The 24082-nt window shown below is 27.9% G+C and overlaps 1 protein-coding gene across 1 annotated transcript in view; it reads left to right on the top strand.

Moving 5' to 3' along the window:
• LOC111627765 (lachesin-like) overlaps positions 1–24082 on the top strand; it is a 246306-nt gene that overhangs the window by 161435 nt on the left and 60789 nt on the right. Inside the window, exon 3 of the mRNA XM_023371402.1 lies at positions 16388–16595. Within this exon, the coding sequence (XP_023227170.1) occupies positions 16388–16595 (208 nt within the window). The remainder of the gene's footprint in view (positions 1–16387; positions 16596–24082) is intronic.

Below are 24082 nucleotides of genomic sequence, written 5' to 3'. Positions count from 1 at the left end.
AGTGTTAGTGTGTATGTCTGTGCTCCAGTTTAATACTCCCATTGCTTGAAAGTGGTTGTAAATGGAAGAAAATGGAAGAAAATGGAAGATGAAGAAATAAAAAAAAATAAATATATATATATATTTTCTTTCTTCCTACATTTTCTGTGAGAAAATGGCAGACGTTTTCCATGCTACTTTGCTATTTATTATAATGGGGTTGTATTAAAAGAATCTTTTACAGCTTGCTTTCTTTTAGATGTTATCATCATCGTAGTCATAAGTGTGCCCAATAATGAACAATAATTTGAAATAATTCAATTTTGTGTCAGGTTGGCCTCCACTAGGCCCCCCCATAACAAAACTCTGGCTATGCCCATGTTTAGGGTCTCACAGTAGAGAGTGGGGCTACAGAAAGCTATAGTTTAGGGAGTCACTTTAGAGACTACAGATACTACACACTTCCATTAATTACGTATGCAATTTTTAAGCTACTTTTCACCCACTTCTCCCTGTTGTATACAATGATATACTTTAGGCAAATCCCCACCCATTTAATTACGTATACAATAGCTCATTGTCCCCCCTGACGTTCAAGAAATGACTTCAAGAAGCTCTGTAAATTTTATAAGAACAAATTAGTATTTTACTAATACCACTAAAAACAACCAAGTAGACAATATCTCGCCCTGTCCATCGTTATATACTATTTGCTACCTCTAAACTGTACACATAAAAATTAATGGAAGGCCTTATAAGATGGAAGGCCTTATCTACTAGGAATAAGATGGAAGGCCTTATCTACTAATACACTAAGATGGAAGGCCTTATCTACTAATACATAAGATGGAAGGCCTTATCTACTAATACACTAAGATGGAAGGCCTTATCTACTAATACATAAGATGGAAGGCCTTATCTACTAATACACTAAGATGGAAGGCCTTATCTACTAATACATAAGATGGAAGGCCTTATCTACTAATGTTTCATACATCATAAAGCTGCAGTTTAAGGCCTCGCATTACAAGATTACAACTTAAGGCCTTGATCGTTTAAATTTATTATTATTTGATGGAGGAGTAAGTATTGCTTCTTATATGTCATAGCTTAGGGCCACAACAATTCTAAATTCTATTCTGACTATAGCAATAATAATTTTAATGATCTCTTTACTACTTCACTTCTATTTTTTTACATCAAGTTTTAAATAAAAATGAGTNTTGTATATCAGAGATTGTTCCTTTCTATTTATTGCACCCTTTAAAATTGGACAACTTAAATTATTATCAACTAGATAATGTCATAGTAATTTGATATGCAATATAAACTATAAAGTTCTCTCTCTCTCTCTCTTACTTGTTAACAATGGCGATTTGCTAAAGTGAATCCCTCAAGTCAGCCGGATAATTTTATTATCTTATTTATCATTATTATGATAATTAATACGCAATTTCAGTAAGAATTAACGGGAATATTTCGAGAATCGAACTGTGTAACGTCGATTTATTTTCGGTAGTTACTTTTGAAGATTGTTAAACGCGTTTAGGCGCTAGAATGTAAGGTTTCAGCGCTAGAAAATTGGGTTTAAGCGCTAGATAGTAGGACTCAAATACTACAAGGTGGAGTTTAAGCTCTAGAAAGTATAGTTTAAGAACTATAAATTGCGGTTAAAGCTCCAGAAGGTGGCTAGTTTTAGGCTCTAAGAATTATGGTTCAAGCCTAAAATTATAGTTTAAGCACTAGTGACTTTGGTTTAAGCTCTGAGAAATACAGTTCAAGCTCTAAAATTACAGTTTAAGTGCTAGAAAGTGTAGTTTAACCTTTAGAAAGTGTGGTTTAAGCTATAAAAGTGTAATTTAAGCGCGAAAATAATATAATTTAAACACAAGAAAGTGGTGTTTAAGCGCTAAAAAATTTGATTTATAAGCGTTAAAATGTATAGTTTAAACACTAAAAACAATTTTTTACTAAGTTAGTGCTTTAATATAACGATACAATAGCTACATCTAGCAACTATACTAGTAGCAAACTGTAATTTAATATATTTTTTGGTCGTACTTAACATATTTTTAAAGCTATGTTAAACTATATTATACATTTTTATATGCTAAAAGTATAGTTTTTAATTGAAAACGGTATAATTTTATGTTAGATTTTACAATTATTTGGGTGTTAATGGCATAAATACTTCGAGATAGTTGATAGTAAACACTTGTATATACGCAAAAAGTGTTTATAACTCTTCTTAAAACGAATATAAACAATTAAAAATTATAGATATATTTAAATATTTTTAAAAATACAGTAAATAGCCACAGTATTTTCATATATTTCACTCCAAAGTTATAGATATTTTATCATATTGTGACACGTTTCAGTGTTCTCTTATTGGAACCTTACAACAATTCCTTACTCTATATTATAAATGCACATTCTAGAATTAATAAATACTGAAAAAAGTCAATATTTTCTAATAAGATTTATTATTTTTTTACATTTTTACTTTCCTAACTTTGTTTATTCTGCTGCAGTGATTAACATGTTTCGTACGCATTATAATAAATTTATAGGCTAGAAAACAGGAAACAATTATGTTTATTATCAAGCTACACTTGATTATTTAAAATTTTATTAATATATAATGGTTAAAAATGTATTTCTAATGTAGTAAATAGCATGAAAGTTGTGTATAGACGTTATTTAGCCTCAGGTTTTCTTAACATTATCTCTTCAGGTTCAATGTATCTATTGGAGTAAAAGTATTTGTTTTGCTTTCTCAGGAGTAATATTTATCTTTATAATTGTATTTATTGAGTGAATAATTTATTTAACGTTACATAAAATGTACAGAATCAATTATGGAAGATTTCACTATTGATGGAATGCGTGACATTGCGTTATTTATATATAATTTTTTGGTATTATTTATTATTTATTTATTACACTTTGTGATTTGTGTTGTTTAGCGTAATTAGTATATTGCCAATTTTATTTATTTATTTATTTTTATTTAACAGCAATTTTGTTTTTAAATATTTGTAAAAGTCATTGGTTTAATTTATCAAAAAATGTATTTTTTTAGCTTTCTGTATATTAAGTAGTATTTAATAACTTGAAAAGAACGGCCATCTCTAAAAAGAAATTTTTAAATTAAAAAAAAAAACGCGTACAAATTAACCACCAAATGACAGCCCTTTTTTTTACGTTTCCCTCAGCGTCCGTCGTTCACAGGTTCGATTGTATTTAATAGATTGAAACGCAGTATTGTTAACACCGTTGCTAAAGCGAAGTTAGAAAAGTTCGATTTTTATTTGTTTTTTGGATGAAAATACCGACAGACAGACACGCCACGAGTACGCTCGGTTAAGATCTTTAATCACAGAAAAGTAAGGCGATCAATAAAGTAATCCGATCATAACAGTGCAGAGAATAAGATCGAGGACAATCGGTAGCAATGACCGATTACGAAGTGTCCAAAGAGTTAGAAAGAAAAAGAAGAAATAGGAACAATGGATGAACTATGAAGGTCGATCAGCAAATCAATTCTCTTGCTTCACTTCCGATGAACATACACAAGCCAAACGCCAAGACACCTGTGACGAAATTCTTGATTTACTACCGTCCAACCCCCCTCGAAATTTTTCACTACTTTTTTTAAAGGTTTCCAGTAAAATAAAATTGTTTTTTTTAAAGATTTAAATTAAGAAATTACTCCAGTTTTCTGGATGATAAATTTGTTTTACTTTATTACGGTCATCTTTATCAAATAAACTTGAAGATTTTCAGTGCATGAGATCATAAAGATGATGATGACGATGTATCGATCTTATTTTATCTCTCATCATCATCATGATCATTTTTATTAGTTAAACTTCAAGACTTTTAGTGTATGTGACGATGATGATGAATCATTCTCATCTTATTCTCGATTATCAACATCGTCACTATCGTTAATGATGATAGCTATTATGATTGTACACGATGATGCTTACAATAATAAATACAATGAAAGTAATTATCCTTTTCATCATTAGTCATAAGTGTTGTTTAGCGTAATTAGTATATTGCCAATTTTAGTTATTTATTTATTACACTTTAGGAATTATGTTTGATTTATTTATCACCCGTAAAGTATTAAGTAATATTTTGTTTATTGAAAATTATTTTATTTCNCGGTATTAGTAATTCTATACAACGATAATATACTCTGTTGATACCATCTTTATTGTTTTCTCAGTTCTGCATCACTATAATCATTGATGAGGATGATTATTTGAGGACGATAACAAGATAAAATTACAAAAATCTTACGGTTTATATTCTAAATTTTTGTTAAATTTCCGTTATTATTCGACAGAATTTTCCATTTTCTGATAAATTCTACTAATTTTGTTTACTATAAATTAATTTTTGATGTAATTTATTTCGTTTTTTTTTGTTTTTGAAAACAATTATTAAATCATTTGTAGTGTTATTTTGTCAAAATTAATTACTATTTTGTTGATTTTTTTTCTTATTTTATATAATTTTTAATCAAATTTTTGCCATTTTACCGCATTATTTTGGCGAATTTTTTGCTAGAATTGCACATTATTTTGGCCAAATTTTTACTATTTTTCTTACGTTTTTGCGCAATATTTCCTTAAAATCGCGTATTTTGACTTATAAAAAACAGATTTTTAATTTTTATTCTGTTATTTTGCGTTTTTTTAATATGAAAAAATCCAAAAATTACTCCGTACGCATTATTTTATTATTAACAACTAAATATTTATTTATCTTATCTTTCACATTCTCTTTCTTTGTGATTTCATCTTTCCGGCTGGTTGTCTATCCGCAAAATTTCTCAAAAACTAGAAGACTTTAGACAGTTGAGATTTCTAGGGATATCAAAGACAGGGTTTCTTCACAGAATTTTATATTAAACCTTATCCATCATTTTTCTTATAAAAAAAATGGCACAGAAAATCGCATCTATTTCGAAAACTAAACAGGCTAAACAGTTGATATTTTGTATTCTCTTTGCACACCACTCTAGCTATTTATATGCCCGTCCGTTTGCCTGTCCTTAAGTTTTCTCGCAAACTAAACGGCCTAAACTAATAGCATCTGAAAACCAGTTTACATCAATAATGCTTGCAAGATATTTATAAGTTTACCAATTTAATTGCTTCGTGAGCTAATTTCCGTATTTTTAATTTATTTTATTAAATTAAACAGCAGATAATACTCACTTCTTGTTATGGAACAATGGGTTAAACCTCTGTTTAATAATACTTTATTATCGAGGTAATTTCTTAGAGAAGGTCAGAAATCTTCTGTTTTTTCTTTATAAAATATTCAAATGAATGAAAAAAGGAAGGATTTTACTTCACTAAGTTGTGGAGAATTAGTTACGAATGAAAATAGCACAAGTTAGTGATGTGGGCCGCGATTAAAGTAATGTATACTAAAGACCTCCTATGCATACGGATGAGTCGTTAAAAATGTCGTTGGTTGTAAAATTCTCTAACAAACAGATTAGAAAAGTTTAAGTCATTGATTTCGATGACTTTCACTTTTTAATGTCTACAGTAAAGTACTTACCCCTTTATAGTAAAGTATCTATCCCTTTTAGTAAAATACAGTAAAATATCGTAATCTTATAGTACTGTAAATTCTACACTCTTAGAGTAACAGAAAAAAATTCGTCTTCTTGTTTTTAAGTACAGTAATATGTATTCCCCTTGTAACTTGTGCTTAAGCACAGTAAAGTATCTACCCTCTTACAGTACAGGACAGTAACGTATAGAACTCCTTACAGTACAGCACAGTAAAGTATAGAACTCCTTACAGTACAGCACAGTAAAGTATAGACCTATTTACAGTACAGCACAGTAAAGTATAGACCCACTTATAGTACAGTAAAGTAAATCCTACCCCTTAGAATAAAGGAAAAGAATTTACTCCCTTGCTTTTAAGGAGAGGAGTGAACTAGAGTAAAGCAATTTCTCAATTTACACAGATAAATAAATTAAAAATGAATAATTTTATGTTAAATATATGTGTTAAAAACACTTCAAATTAGCTTTGAATTTTGCATGTGAAATTTCATTCACTTCATTAGTTTAAATGTATAGGCCTATTCGTGCATAAAAGTAAACATTATTTAAAGCTATTAAAATTAAGTTAAATGAAATTAAAACGATAATTTATTTGCTTCATTAATTCCAAGAATTTATAGATATAAAATCAAAAGTAATTAAGTAGTAAATGATAATTTATATCTTTTATTACTAATTAATATGTCAAATTTTCATTAAGAGACGTGTCGCGATGTCTTATTTTATGTTTAAATTTTGGTTAAAAATGGGAAATATTCTGTTAAAAATTCAATTATATGCTCGCTGATTCTTGAGATGTTATAATACGTAGTAAAGATGGTACAATGACGTAGGATGCTACGTCATTGTACCATCTATGTTACGTTCTTAATCAGTGGTTCTATTTGTACTGTACCTCTCACTGTACCATATAATCAATTTTTGAATCTTGTAATTGTGATCTATGAACTGTGGATATGGTAACTGTAGCTGATACTGAAATGGATTTTGGGATATGTTTCATGTTCATACCTCTTGCAAATGGCAGCATTTGCAAGAGGTATGAACATGGTAACTGTAGATCGTAGTGAAATGGATTCTGTGGTAAGTGGAAACATTGTACAAGAGCTGTGAACATGGTAACTGTTATAGTTCTGTTGCATATACGATCAACATAGTTCTTCATTTCTATTGATTTTGAATTGGATGTCATATCATAATTTGCTTTGATAGTTCTTGTCTAGGAACACTAAACTGAGTGTTGGTACATGAAGCATAAACATAGCACTTCCCATTCATAAATTGTACGATATGAAAGTAAGTATATGGATTATGAATTTTATATAGATGGATAGATACGTATACACGAATCTCGAATTAGTTGCCATACCATAAGATCTATGATACATACTACGAACGTGAGAATTCTTATATATGGGTATTAAACTGAGTGTTTGTGTATGAAGTATGTACGTGGCACTTCCTATTAAAGAATTACATAAAATAAAAGTACTGTATGCATATTGCTTCATAATTCTTCTGAACACAATACTCCTCTGATTCATTACAAGATACTGCAGAGATGCCACAAAAATAATAGAAAATTTAACCCTACCAAAGAAAAATAATCGAAAATTTCATTTTTTTGTACTGATAAATGTTTTCTAAGTCTGATTTAATGTTTAGTATTTACTTTATCACCAAAGAAAATTCAGTATATCCATCTAAACAGCTGATGCAGCTTATATTGAATGGATCGCTTTGCATCAGTGGATAAGTTCAACAGATGAGCTGTTTACTGTAGCTTTTGAAAACTCGAGTAGCCATTTAAAGGATGGATTGTTGAACAGATGGTTGAATATACAATTCCATTTGTTACGACTTTATAAAGTGCTTCAGTTCTGTACGAAATGGGCGATTTATAAACGGCCTGAAGCATCACGCCAATTGAAAAGTCTTAAAATTATGATTAACAACCGAAACAAGTTTATGCTGTGGCTCGCTTCGAGTGTAATTTATAATTAAATTGATTTAGTAATAATGTTTAATTAATAAATAAGAAATTTATTCTTCGTTACGTTTACGTGATGGAGACGATCCTGGAGTAATTCCTCTTGATGTTCCCAATATTCATCTTCAATTAATCTGGTTGCTTCGAAAAGAAAATATCATTTTTATTATGAAAACAAATTAAATATAACTTAGTATTTAATTCTAATCAAGTTCCAAAGTAATTAAGATCCTTTAAAAAGTTCGTCTTTTTATAATTAAGATCCCCTTTAAAGTAGATCGCTTTAAATTTAGGTTATAATTTGCCACTGTTTAAAGTCCTTTTATATCATAAAAATTTTACGGAATTAATTAAAATTAACTATAAATAAGTTATTAAGGGTTTTACTCTTTAATGTTTTTTTTTTTAAATTATAAACTTAAATTGGAGATAGAGAAAGAGCCTTTCAAGAATTAATAAGCTTCAAATGTGTACTGGAATCATGTGTTGGATGTTCAGTAAATTGTTAAACAGTCGTTTTCATAGCATTAAAGAATGATGATGAACAGTAGAAGACTGTTGAGCATTTCTCACAAACAGGATTGTTTGTTTTCTTAAATTACGGCAACGCAACATGCAACACTTGAGCGATCTGCCTAGGAAGATGCCTTCCGGGAGGATTTTTAAAGGTAACTGGCCCCTATTCAGGCATTACAGATGTGGAGGAAACCCGGAAAACTTCAAGTGACCAGCCTGTCCGGGCGAAGAGTGAACCCACGACCGTACTCCCAGTGTTCAGAAAACGGAACCTCTTGGTTACCAACAGGAGCATCAGAAGATTGAGTACTCAGTAACTTCGAGCAGTACAAGTGTATCCGAGGATTGAGCAGTGAATAACAATATAAAGATTAAGGAAGCTAGGGTACAATACAGTAATATTGAACACTATATTGAGCATTAAGATTAGTAGAATCGAGCACTAGATAACAAAACAGGAATATTGGAAGGTTTGGCTCTAGACAGGACTGAAAGAGGATTGAACACAAAACACTAGCTGTAGATAATTGAACACCAAGTAACAATATACGAGTACTTGATAAGGAACACCAGATACAAATATGAACACTGAATAGCAATTTGAGACCGCTGCAAGATGGAACACAGATTAGTAATTCAAGAACAATAGAAGATTCGTGGTAGATTGGTTTGGTACATTTGTATACAGCAAGAGACACGTGGGCCATCTGTGGAAGGGAGTACTTAGTCTTCATTTAGGCTTTAAAAACTTGAAGAAAACCCGGAAAATTCCACTTGACAAGGCGCTAACCCGCAACCAGTATTGAGTAGTGGGTTTCGTGCTAGATACCGAAACACGAAGAACAAAAGCTCGAACACTAGACAAAACACTACAAAATTGAACAATAAGCAGCAAACTTACCGAGTGCATGCGAATTCTAACTTACCTTCCAAAATTCGAGTTAATTCCCTCCCGAAAAAGTGCCTTTAAACGAAGAAAACTCGACAATTAAAAACGCATTAAGAATTTTAATTTAATGGAAATCGCACACGTAGAAAGTAAAAGTAAAGGAATTTACCTTTATTCAATTAAATTTTATTATATTATAAAAGTTGAAAACTTAACATTTAGAAGATTAAAATATATTAATTTGTTAAAGTGCACGTGTTAAAAATCTCCATACATCGAATACTTAAAGAATGAATGAATAAATTTTCAACAAGTTGCTCTTAAATTATTCAAACATCGCCTGGTAATTGAATGAAATCGTAAATCAGTAAAGTTACTAATTTACCAAAGCATCACGTCATCTTTCGTATATCAGAGATTGTTCCTTTCTATTTATTGCACCCTTTAAAATTGGACAACTTAAATTATTATCAACTAGATAATGTCATAGTAATTTGATATGCAATATAAACTATAAAGTTCTCTCTCTCTCTCTCTTACTTGTTAACAATGGCGATTTGCTAAAGTGAATCCCTCAAGTCAGCCGGATAATTTTATTATCTTATTTATCATTATTATGATAATTAATACGCAATTTCAGTAAGAATTAACGGGAATATTTCGAGAATCGAACTGTGTAACGTCGATTTATTTTCGGTAGTTACTTTTGAAGATTGTTAAACGCGTTTAGGCGCTAGAATGTAAGGTTTCAGCGCTAGAAAATTGGGTTTAAGCGCTAGATAGTAGGACTCAAATACTACAAGGTGGAGTTTAAGCTCTAGAAAGTATAGTTTAAGAACTATAAATTGCGGTTAAAGCTCCAGAAGGTGGCTAGTTTTAGGCTCTAAGAATTATGGTTCAAGCCTAAAATTATAGTTTAAGCACTAGTGACTTTGGTTTAAGCTCTGAGAAATACAGTTCAAGCTCTAAAATTACAGTTTAAGTGCTAGAAAGTGTAGTTTAACCTTTAGAAAGTGTGGTTTAAGCTATAAAAGTGTAATTTAAGCGCGAAAATAATATAATTTAAACACAAGAAAGTGGTGTTTAAGCGCTAAAAAATTTGATTTATAAGCGTTAAAATGTATAGTTTAAACACTAAAAACAATTTTTTACTAAGTTAGTGCTTTAATATAACGATACAATAGCTACATCTAGCAACTATACTAGTAGCAAACTGTAATTTAATATATTTTTTGGTCGTACTTAACATATTTTTAAAGCTATGTTAAACTATATTATACATTTTTATATGCTAAAAGTATAGTTTTTAATTGAAAACGGTATAATTTTATGTTAGATTTTACAATTATTTGGGTGTTAATGGCATAAATACTTCGAGATAGTTGATAGTAAACACTTGTATATACGCAAAAAGTGTTTATAACTCTTCTTAAAACGAATATAAACAATTAAAAATTATAGATATATTTAAATATTTTTAAAAATACAGTAAATAGCCACAGTATTTTCATATATTTCACTCCAAAGTTATAGATATTTTATCATATTGTGACACGTTTCAGTGTTCTCTTATTGGAACCTTACAACAATTCCTTACTCTATATTATAAATGCACATTCTAGAATTAATAAATACTGAAAAAAGTCAATATTTTCTAATAAGATTTATTATTTTTTTACATTTTTACTTTCCTAACTTTGTTTATTCTGCTGCAGTGATTAACATGTTTCGTACGCATTATAATAAATTTATAGGCTAGAAAACAGGAAACAATTATGTTTATTATCAAGCTACACTTGATTATTTAAAATTTTATTAATATATAATGGTTAAAAATGTATTTCTAATGTAGTAAATAGCATGAAAGTTGTGTATAGACGTTATTTAGCCTCAGGTTTTCTTAACATTATCTCTTCAGGTTCAATGTATCTATTGGAGTAAAAGTATTTGTTTTGCTTTCTCAGGAGTAATATTTATCTTTATAATTGTATTTATTGAGTGAATAATTTATTTAACGTTACATAAAATGTACAGAATCAATTATGGAAGATTTCACTATTGATGGAATGTGTGACATTGCGTTATTTATATATAATTTTTTGGTATTATTTATTATTTATTTATTACACTTTAGGAATTATGTTTGATTTATTTATCACCCGTAAAGTATTAAGTAATATTTTGTTTATTGAAAATTATTTTATTTCCTTTTCTATAAGGAAAAATAAACGATGTTTTGTGTGTAATATCCAATTGATTCGTATTTATTTGACGTTGTACATGACGTTAGTTAATCCTTGATAATTTCGCTATTCGGGGATATATTAATGGCATGGAACACTGCCAGATATTGAACATTGTTTTGCTTTTAATTATCAAACCATTTCTCTGTTCTACTTGTAACATTAATCAGCTTTATCTTCCATTAGTTTGGACATTAGTTGTTGGAACTTCTAGTTTTTCAGATTCGATTAAGTTAAGAACTATTTTGATTAAGGAGATAATAAAAATGTCGTGTATAATATATAAAAAATGCACGTATACATAAAACTATAAAGCAAGTATTGAATATCAGATGAGTAGATTTCATTTCTCTACCTCTGTCAATCATGTTCTTATCTGCATCTTCCTTATCTTGATTCTGTTATATCCTTGATGATAACTTGGCATCTGATGCAAGCTTGACGTGTTCAAGTGGTGTTTCTTTACGTTTTCTTTGCTTCTTTTCATGATGATAAATTTTTGAATAATTATTGAGGATATTGTTTATACTTCTTGTTTAGCTTGCTTTTGTGCAAAGATGTATTAAGCTTTCTTTCATACTATGTTCAATGTTACTTATTATACCTATTGTGTATATCTTCTTCTCTATGCAAACGTAAACTAATTAAATGTAATAAATAACATTGATATAACTATCTGTAACATTCTTTTGTCGTTCTCCTTTGTTCTGTATGCTATACTTGTCTTCAATGCTGTAACTGGCTCTATTTTTTTTTTTCTTTCTATGCAAGTGGTTGTACTCTTCTGTTCTATATTGTAAATTGTCCTATTACATTTCTAATTTCCTTATTCAAAATTGCATTTTATACGATTATTGTCTTCGAATTGCTTATTAAACTATCATCATTATTATCGAATTACCCTGTTATCAAACAATTACAGCCTGTATTAATTTATGCAGATTTATGTAAAGATTTTATGTTTTAATTGAATGTTTCACTCACAATACAAGTTTAAATAAACCAGTATTTTAAAAATCAAAAAGAAATATTTTAAATTTTAAGTTCAAAATTTAAAAATGTCTGTCGATATTTTCACGTAGAGACTATAGAATTACATTGAACTGCAGACTGTTATTCTTAAAAAAAAAAAAACACAATTTTATTTCAATTTTTTAAAATAAATAACAATATACCGCGCATATTTTCTCAAATTTAAATTTATCTTTTACCAAGATACCCACCTCGGTAAAAGTTTTTATATTGTAACGAAAGATGTCAATTAGTTTAAAGTACACACAACCGTCTTTTCGGCGCCACGTTAGAGATAAAAGTGACGCCGCTAAATGCACTAGCACAATTAATTCGACGATCGATATGCATTTATTATTCCTTTAAATTAATACACGTTTATCACACGCCGAGAAAAGTACATTGGCGGTGGCGNTTAAATTTTAAGTTCAAAATTTAAAAATGTCTGTCGATATTTTCACGTAGAGACTATAGAATTACATTGAACTGCAGACTGTTATTCTTAAAAAAAAAAAAAACACAATTTTCCTTGAATTTTTTAAAATAAATAACAATTTTAATGATCAGAAAACAAAACTAATAGCATATTCTTTGATATTCTTTCTTCTATTTTTGTAATTATTCAGAAAAATATCGATTTTATCCGAAAAAATTCCACCATCTCATCATTCAGACTCGATAAAAATCATGTAAAATACATTGTAAATTTACTAAATTTTCATTAATTATCCCTTTAATATTCTTATATAGATTATATTCAATTAAATTCAATTAATTGCCTTATAAATAATTCGATTGTATTCATGCTAATTAATATTAAATGCGTTCAGAGAGTCGTTTCCAACGTTGATATTTACTTAAGAGCAATTATAGTAATTTTGAATAATATTAATAGTGTTAATTGTGTAGAATTATATGCAAAATCACGTAGTAAATTGTACCTTTACAAAATAATTACCACCAGAAATTTTGCAAGATTGATACAGGCTATAATGTAATTAAATCAAATTTAGAAATGATATTTATTAAATTTTTCCTACTTTAAATCCCACAAAATTGCACAAAAAATTGGTAATTTTGGTGTATTTTATCATTGTTTTTTGCTCACGTCATTTTTTTTAATTTGTTGTAATTAACAAGTTTGAACGTAATTAAACTTGTTCGAACGTGTTTAAACCTGAACATTTCTGTAATTGTACAGTAACAAATCGAAGTGAAAATACATCTCAATGTCACACAATTAAAGCTTAAGGTTTAAGTACAACAATCAATAAATAGTCACGTGTTAAGGTTGAACCTTTTCTCCATTTAGTGATGACCCTGACACCATCTTCTATCTGATGCAATGGGAGAGAAACTGCACAAAATTCTAGAAAATTATAAGGAAAATGGGAAATAATGTTAAATATGCTTGTATGTTGTAATTTTGTTAGTAGCACTGGAAGAAAATGTGCATTTTTCGATGTTCCAAGACCCTCTCAGAGGCAACAAATCATAAATTTGTACAAAAATGATGTTAATAAATTGGTTCATAAAGTACATAATTATAATTAAAAATAACTCAACAGTTCAAGGAAGTAGGGAGAACAAGAAGAAGGCGTGATTATCTACAATATCTACAGTTTTACTTTACCATTTGAAGCTCTTGTAGCTTTAATTGTATACTGTGTTCTTTTAATCTTAATCTTTTGTTGTGACCTATGACATTCTGTAGATTAAGACCTAATATAAAGGTCATAATTCCAAAAACAATATCAAAAGGTCAGGACTCTACTCCAAAACTCTATTTTACCCAATTTTTCGATTACTCCTCGTAATACATTTATCATTTAATAGTTTTAGAAATTTTGAAGAATTTTCAGCTGTCCTTTATACTTCTGCTCTGACCTATGACCTTCTCTGACCTATACCTTTCAGGATAAATACTGTAAGGTCATAAATTCTCTATGGTTCTCGAGTGCTCTTCTTGATCAATTATAATAATTTAAAAATTCTATAATCATTCTGAAGAAATTTAAACTATATTTTATACTGTTTAAAGTCATAGCTATCAGTCTACAGGTTCTATACAGGTTTCTGCTGTAAAGTAAACTTGTATAATTGTTTTAATCTTCTTATATGATCTATAAACTTGTATAAATGAAGACCTTCCCTCAGCAAACTCTTAAGATGATTGGTATTGTAAAGTAGACTTACTTGCACTGCTTTACAGTCCCCAATACAACTCAACCAACAAAAAATGGGCAAATTTATATTTTATATATGTAAAGAAGACTTTTATAATTGTTTTAATCTTCTTATATGACCTGTAAACTTGTTTACAGGTCATATAAGAAGATTAAAACAATTTTCAGCAACCTCTAATGATCTTTAGAGGTTGCTGTAAAAGGTCTTCAAGATCTTCAGAGGTTGCTGTCCTAATACAACTTAACCAACAACCCAAAAAAACCCCACAAAGTTTTATTTTATACAGTTTTACGAAAAAATAACCGAAATTCTGATACAATTACCATAGAAATTTTAAAAAAGGAACCATTAAAAAATCACATTTATCTTGTAAACTTATTGAGGATTTACTCAGATGAAGCATGGAGCGAAATGATGGTAGTAGTTTGGAAGAAAATGGGGAGTTGACGAAGTAACGACATAGGGAAAAGCCAGACTGACCAGGACCACTATCCCGTTAGGAGCCATCTATAACTAATAAGTTATCTGTGTCACAGGCGTCATTAATCACAGTGTCTCCACTAATACACTCCACCATCGATCCAATAGTTTTGGCTGTTGAATTGGTTAGATTCCCACTCGAATTGCTTCAACTATAATGTAGTTATACAGTTTGATTTCTCTGTATGACGTATTACTAGAAATCTAATAAATGATTGTGTTTAGTAAACTATGTTATTGGTTGTGGATAATCTAACTAATTACCTATTCATTAGTGAGTTTATATATATGTATATATAAAATTGAAATTAAAGTATTTTATGATGATTAAAGTCTTTTGTTTTACTCGAATTTAATCAGTGGGAAAGCCCTCTTGTATTTTTTATATATATATTCCATTGTTTTATTCTTACTTTTGTATGTTACAACGTACTTAATGTTCTTGAATTATTAATTATTTTAGATTGGAAAGTTTCTACTTCTTTTATTTTTTTTTATTAATCTGTTAACTTGAGTTGTATTAAGTTTTTCTAATTGATCTCTTTCCTTTTTTTATTATTCTTTTACATAATTGATGGGTTTTTTTTATTGTTCTGTGCCTTCTCCTATTATTAAACTAACTTTTATTAGGTTTCTTTTAAAGTAATTTATGATATTTTAACTAACTTTTTAAAGTAATTTAACAAATTCTGTCTTCTTTCGCTGTAATTGCAAAATATTTTGTCTATTTTTAATGAATTAAACCATTCTTTTTACAGTAGAGCCACAATCATGAGCGAATTTTTATAATTGATAACATTTTAACTATGTTTTTAAAGTAATTTTAATTAAATTTTACCTTCTTTTACTATAATTTTCTGTGTTTTGTCTATTTTTAATATATTAAATGATTTTTTTTTATGAGGAGCGACTCGAGAAAACACTCGACAATGTGATTATCCTGAGCAAAAATTATTGAAATAATTGCTCCATTAACTAAATAATTCGTTTTTTAAAAGTAAAGACATTATTAAGATTATTATAAGTAAAACTTTACACCACTTTAATCGTTTAAAACACTTAAAATTCATTTTTTGTGAAGATTTAACGTCGCCACGAGCGTCTCTGTTATTCATTTCCAATTAAGTATAATCGAGAAATAATATATTATTATTTGTAATATTTTAAACAATTATAATATCATTTTCATAAATAATAATCAATTACATCAGCTGTTTAAAGTGTTAATAACAAATTGAAATTTCGAATAAATCGCTGATTGTTACGTAATAATAAATTAAATTTTGATCAATTACGAACGAAATAAAACATTTTCCTTTGAACAATCAACAATTAAACAAGTTTATACGAGTTTAAACTTGTTTGAATTGGTTTAAAGTCGTTTAAAGTCATATTTAACAATAAAAATTGATTTTTACACCATTTTTTATACAGTTATATCAATAGTAACAAAATAAATAATTATAAAAATTGTTTATATTTTTAGGTCGCTTGGATTCATACAGATAGACACACGTTACTTACGCTACACGATCGTCTTATAACTCGCAATATGCGATACAGCATATCTCATAATAGCCATAGGACTTGGTGGCTACACATCACTGATGTGGAAGAGAGAGACAGCGGGGAGTATATGTGCCAAATTAATACTTCTCCAATGAAAAGCCAAGTTGGATATCTGGAAGTAGTTGGTAAGTCACATATATATCGACTTCTAATCAACTATAAACCACATAATTTCTGACTTTATCCGACTTTTAATAAATTTTGACTTGTTTCTCTAAACGGATAACAAGATAAATTATTTCTCTGTTTATTTCGATATAAAAAGATTACAAATTAGATTAAAAGACTCCAAATTTAATACACAATTTTTAATATTTCTCAGCTTATTTGAAGGTCGTTCAAATCCATGTTTTTAAGTTAATTTCCTTCTAATTATCATTAAATTTCCCGTTTCAAATTGAGGATGATTCTTCAAATCTAGAGTGATCTTTGCCATTTTTGAAAGTCTTCTGTTAATTAAATTTTACTTTAAACACAGTAAAAAGATTTATTAAAGAGTGGAAACGTTAATAAGCTAAATTTACTTCTAATTATCATTAATATTTTTATTGAAATTTCTATAAAATGAGGGTACGTCTTACTTGCTAGGTACTTTCTTCAAAAATCTTTTATATAAAGGAAATTTTATAGAGTTTACACTTTAATAAGTTACATTCACACCCAATTTCCCTAAATATATATATATTTTTTTTTAAACTTGAATTCACCTTAAATTGATAATGGAATGATATATGCTTTGAAGATTTAAGGAAACATTTTATATGTTTTATATAGAAAATTTTATTATTATTATTATTATTTTTCCCCCTTTCTTTCCTTCTACTTCTACGTCTCTAATATTTTATATTAATATTTATAAATTGTCTAAAAGCGAATTTTTGATTCTTCTACATGATTCGCAAACAAATTGAATTTGTAACATTTCTGGAATGTTTCTAGTAATTTACGAACAAAAATTTGAATTATTTTTAAGAAAGGAAAATGGAACAAAATTCTTTCAGTTTGTATGCGTGTGTGTGTGTCTGTATGTGCGTTAAAGTATATATCTCTGGATGTTTGTGAATGTAGATAAATCGAAAAATTTTACTGTACAGCTACAAATAATATTTTTAGAATTTGTGAGAATAGCTTTAAAATTATTTTTTTTAATATAATATTTAATATTCAATACCCTTAGGAGCTTCAAAAATTAGAGTTTTCAGCACATTTTTTTAATGACTGACGTCAATAATGATCTTTTAAAATTGTTTAGACTTTGATGCTGTCAAAAAAATTATAATTTGTTAAAAATTCTTTATATTTTAAGCTCTCAACACATTAATTTTTCGATTTTTCTATGTTTAAACATATAAATTTTCTTAATTTGAATTTCTTTTAATTATTTTAAAGTATTTATTAATTAGGTTAAATATTTCATTACACGTAATTTCTTTCCTTCTTTCTTCCTTCTTTTAATGAATTAAATTATAAAATTTTTATGGAATTACAGTACTTTTAATGTATAAACTGTTAATTAGTTAAAGAATTTTTGTTTGTTTACTCGATTTATTTGTATATATTTGATTTGATTTAGCAGAAATCAAATCTATGCTTATCTTAAATTGAATTTAAACATCATTTTACAGGTTTAAAGTAATGTTTTTTTTTTAAGGAAAAAATAATGAAAATTTCAGATTAATTTCTTCTTCCCTGCAGAAATTATTTTATTTTATTGCGAATTTAATTAAAAATTTGCATTGGTTTTGCGAATTAAAGGCCTCAAAAAGCAAATATAAATAATATTAATTGTTTAGAATGGATAATATTTTGATACTTATTTAATGATATAATATATAGAATTAATTTATAAGTGTATTAATTTTTAGATTATTTTATATATTTTTCAATTAAATTAGTAAATACATCTTAAATTTTATGCTTAAACTCAAATCAAGTTCACAATTTTGAGCTTTCACTTGATACACAGCTCATAAAGTAGCTCTTTTGCAGATAATTATTTTAATAAATATACCTACAGTTGTATTATTACACGCCTTTTCTAAGTAAACTGTACGTTTTGTCTGTCAGTTATGGGTAAAATTAAGAAAAATATTACTCATTAAGGTCCCAATTTTCGGAAAAAATCCTCCTAAAACACATAAAATGAAGAATTATGAGGAATAGAGTGATCCCAATTCTCATCGATTTATCTACCACATTTATTACTTATCACGATACTTTGTCAACTTCAGGAAGTCAGTGAACGAATTATTTCCAGAAATTAATTTGTACACTCGGTTAAACACCTATTTTAAGCAAGATTATGTACAAGTATGTACAGTAAATTACTTTAGAAGGTGTTTACTATCATCAATACGCTTATCTAGAAGATTTTCCTCAGTAATCATATAACGTAGAATTTTAGATGTAGTATACAAAATAAGGTCATATATGTTTATGAAAGTACATCAGAAAGTTCCTTATAAGTCTCTAAAACTGATATATCTTCTTAAGAATCTCTTATTATCCCTCAGAGGATCAAACTCTACTGCAGAACTTACAATGTGAGGGATCTTCATTGTTAACTCGATTTATGAAACATTATATGATATCTTACTAAAGGTTTTAGAGATCATCTAAGAAAATAAGGGCATTTAGCAATAAATTTTTGAGTATTCATAAACTTAAACTATCTTTAAAGTAAGTTTTTATATAAATTTTTAAAGGTTTTGCTTTAGTAAAGCGTGGGTCATGTACTATAACACGAGAGAAAAATTTTTAAAAACATTAAATATTAGCCAATTATTTCTTAGTTTTTTGTTTTGGCCATAAAAATCATTAAATATTATTTAAATTATTTATTATTTATTTTAAAATTAATTCTTGTTGTTAAATTTACTTAATGGAGTTATCACGTTTAACTCCATTAACATTATCTAATGGAGTTAAATCTAAAAACTTTGATGAAAATTAATACTTTAAAAAGGTATTAACTTCAAGAGAATTACATTTAAATATCTATTTTGATAATGAATTTATTAATTAGAAGTTTAATAACGTACAAGTTTATCAGTTCGCGTCGCTTACGTTGACGCCGCAACGCGACGCGACGCAATTTAAAAAAAGAAATAATATAATTCTAAACTTTAAATTATTAAATTAAGTTGTTTACGATATTTTAATTGTTTATATTTAATAAATTGAAAAATAATATAATAAATTTTTATTTTTTAAAAGATTTTAAGAGCAAAATTTTTTATTTCGCGTCGCTTGTTTTAACGCTACGACGCGACACTTAAGATAATTTAGAGCTATTTAGCCAATTAATTTTGCATATTATATTATATTACATAATTTATTTTAATATTTTAATATTAATAAATTAAAAATTATTCAAATTGATGTCGTAAAAATAAATTTATTATTAAAAAAAACGTCATTTCTCTGTCATAATGTTGATTTGTAGGAGCGAAGATTATTATTTATATTCAAGTAAAAAAGACTTAAAATAAATTTTTAGAAGAATTTAAAGTTTTAAAATGTTTATTTATTTATTCTTTTAAATTTGCATTATTTTACTAAAAAAAATTGAAAATAATAATGTGTAGCGACACGTTGGCATGCGACGCGTTGACTCGTCGCATCTCATTCCAAGATGGAGTCGAATATGATTCGTTAAAGTTCCTTTTAGTTGAATGAACAAGGAAGAAACCATAAAAATTTTTCTTGTAAAATAAAAATATAGAAGAAATTTTTAACGGAAATAAAAGAAAAAAAAATTCCACAGACGAAAAAAAAAATTGTTTCTCATACAATACAATAGTTTTTATCTGAAAGATAATACCTTATACATTATTCATAAGTCTAAAAACACTCTATATCAATCAAACATGTATAGGGGGGATTATGAAACTTGCACGACATATTGTTAAAAGTTTCAAAGTTAGAAAATTTGCAGATACAAAAAGGAAGAAACCTAGAATTTCAGCATTTAAAATGAAAATTGTGTCGTGTTTCATCTGGTAGAAATTTATATTATTTATTATGGAATAGCTTTAATATATATAATTTAATATAAAAAGAAAAACCTTTAGAAAATAGTATTTGGGAGAAAAAAAATATCATAAAATTTTGCAATTCGATGTTTCTTTTCTATCTTTTATTATTTTATTCTAATATATTTTTACTTTATTTTTCATTGATTCATCCATTTATAGGTTTAACTAGTATATGGAGGAAGAAAATTGTTATTCTTCAGTAGTATATGAAACTATCTATCACTTCCTTATACTAATATATAGAAGCTACCTATTTCTACCTTATACTAGTATATAGAAGTTACCTGTAGCCACCCTCACTAGTATATGAAAGTTCCCCATTCACTGGTATATAGACTATTACCTATATATGTTGATTATCACCATCTTTTAGTATCTGGAAAGTGACACTTACCATTCTTCACCAGTATCTGTACGTTTACCATTGGTACCTTACACTAGTATCTGGAAATCGCCACTCTTCATTAATATCTGGAGATTGACTAATCATTGCTACCTTTCTCTATCTTTCACTACTATCTGGAAGCTGATCATTACCACCTCCAGCAGTATCTAGAAACTGATCATTACCACATCTCAGTAGTTTCTGAAAATTTACCATTGTCATGCCTCATTAAAGCCTGTAAATTTACCACTGCCACGTTTCGCTAGCATCTGAAAACTGACCACTGCCACATCTCATTAGTTTCTGAAAACTAGCCATTACCATCTCCCAAGTATGTGAAGATTTACCATTGTCACGTCTCATTAACATCTAGCAATTGACGATTGTCAAGTATCGCTATTTTCTACAAAGTTATCCTTATCATATTTCAGTAGCATCTGACAATTGATCAATGTCAAATTTCACTATGAAAATTTACTGATATAATCCCTCTACTGTATAAAATTATTTTACAATTTAAAATAAATATCTACTAATATTTACTGATCGAAACTACTGAAATTATACTATCAATTGTTAACTAATTATATGATTAATTAACAATTGTAGTAGTCAGTAGATAGAGATTAAAATATATATTTACTCCTAAAATTTATGTAATTACCTTTTAAAATACTTTCCTGAGTACTAAGAGATGTGAAAGTATACTTTTTCTTCTTTCTTCATTCGATAAAACCTAAATATATACAAATTCTTATATTTGTCTTACTATTCTACAAATTCTGTAAGTGTAGTCATTGCTTTTCCTATGTGGAAAAATATAAAATATATTCTTTCCCATATCTTTCCTACATTTCTATACTTTTCTTCCCAACATCTTATCCTTTATTTCTATACTATTCTTTCCAACATCCTCTCCTTTATTTCTATACTATTCTTTCTAACATTCTCTCCTATGTTTCTATACTATTCTTTCCTATGTTTTAGCACACCATTAAGTATCAGAAGTTCATAAATAGGAAAACAGGAAAAAAAATTATAAATTTTAACAAGGGAATTTGTAAAATTGTTATATTCCCATGTTGAAAATAGTAATAAAAAGTGAAAGTGGCAAATTATCCTTTAAATCCAATATAATTTAATAGTGTCGTCGATTATTTGGCCTCTTGGTGGTCATTTTATTGTTTTGTATATCCCCAAAAGTATTCTATAGAATAAACATCATCATTATTACTTAAGTAGTTTCTCAGATATTTAGTTCCAGCTAATAAATAAATTATAATCGCCTTATAAATTATGTATGTCATTAGTTCTTATACTTTTGAATACTTTATTATCTGATAAAGGTGTAATCAATTCTAAATTAACTCACAAATTATCTTTACTCGATTCAGGTTGAGAGTAAAACGAATTTTACAATTTTAAAAACGGATAAATTTATATTCAATGCTCTACTTTTTGCTGAATATTTTATTAATTAATTTTTTCCTGTTCCTGCTAACTTTTTTTTGGTTTTGATTTTTTTCTTTCAGCAACTTTTACTCTTCTTATTTGGTTGCACCTTGAGGGTCACGTTACATGGCTGCTCGTCATGTGACTGAGTTGTAATTAATTACGACCTTTCACGCTTATAACGAACTCGCGGGAAAATCGAAACCTTTCATTATAACTGTGAAATATTGCAATTATATTTGCCTCACAGGGAAACGACATACGAGTTAAAATAACTGGTTAATACCCTTTGATAGAAAAGTCTATGACGATATCACGTTTCATCAGATTAATTCACGTTACCGTGCATTTAAAAGTAAACTTACTTATATGTTTATTTAAGAGATCAAAGTGAGTTTTTGTGCCTTTTGTAAGTGGATTTGATGTACATCAAATTCTAGTGAAGAAAATGAGCCCACACGTCTTACACTGGATGTTTTGTGGCAACTTGTTATCCACCTTCTAGTTGGACTAGGAAATGCAATACAAAATCGATATAATATTGACAGCCATCTTGTGTCAGTGCCTGATTTTGGTAAAGCTCGTACACAAGGAAATGTGTAGGCTCTTTCAAAAGCCTACTCGGCGTGAAGAGAATTTTTAGATTATGACGAATACATCACCATTACAAGTTTTGGAAAAAAAAAGTAATGCCCTGTACTACTGAATTCTGAGTTCTTTTAACATATAATTAATACAGTAACGAGATATATCTGTGGAACAGAATTTAATACTTTGAAATTTGAAAAAAAAATCGAATGATTTATTAGAAATATCAATAAAAATCAATCGTAAATTTTATTAATTTACTGTTTATTTTAAAATATTCAATTGTGTTTTCGATAATAAAATAAAGTAAATTTAGTTTTCTGGGTCATGATTTGCATTTTTTGTATTAAATTTTTGATGCTGTTATATTGACTAATTTACTTTTTATTTATTATAAAATGACAAATTATTCATAAAAAGTCAATGTCATTTATTTGTTTGGATGTACTTTTTGAGTTTTTTTAATCACCTAATCAGTTACAACAATGTAAAATGTTTTATTTTTCTGTCATTTTTTAAAAATACAAAATTTACATTATTGTTAAAAAAAACGCAATTTTAAACAATCAGAAACTGACATATATTTTTAAATATAAATAAATGAATAAAATAATTTGGATTTTTTATTCATAATAATCATTTCTACCAGTCCAATAGCTGTATATGTCAGCCTACCGCTCTGGAGAATCCGGGAGCAGTCAAAAACACCAGGAATTTTTTGGGGGTGGTCTGTCCTGATTACGTTAGGTCCCATACTACACCAGTTGTTGGCCTGGTCGAACGTAAGATAGGCCTGAAAAAAAGGACCTGAATGAGTAAAAATAATTGTTGTTATCATTTTAAAAGTGTTTTTAAATATAATATAACCTTAATATTTTGTATGTTTTCCTGCCTCTGCAACAATATGGATAAACCAATCAAATTACTTATATTAAGAGGTATTTCTAATCTTTAATATAAGTAATTTTATTGGTATATTTATATTGCTGTAAGTGACGTTTTTACTAACGGACAAATTAGTTAAACGTAAAAGAAACATAAATGAAATACATTTTATATCTTGAATTTATTAAATAATAAAAAAAAATATTATATAAATATGGCGAAAAAATTAATTAAAAATGATAATAAAAATGATTTATTCATTTTT

Source organism: Centruroides sculpturatus, unplaced genomic scaffold (assembly GCF_000671375.1).
Source record: "Centruroides sculpturatus isolate CEXI.00-Female unplaced genomic scaffold, Cexi_2.0 scaffold1, whole genome shotgun sequence".
In the NCBI taxonomy this organism is placed as follows: domain Eukaryota; kingdom Metazoa; phylum Arthropoda; class Arachnida; order Scorpiones; family Buthidae; genus Centruroides; species Centruroides sculpturatus.
The sequence above is the reverse complement of the archived record's forward strand: the minus strand, read 5'-3'. Positions and strand labels throughout refer to the sequence as shown.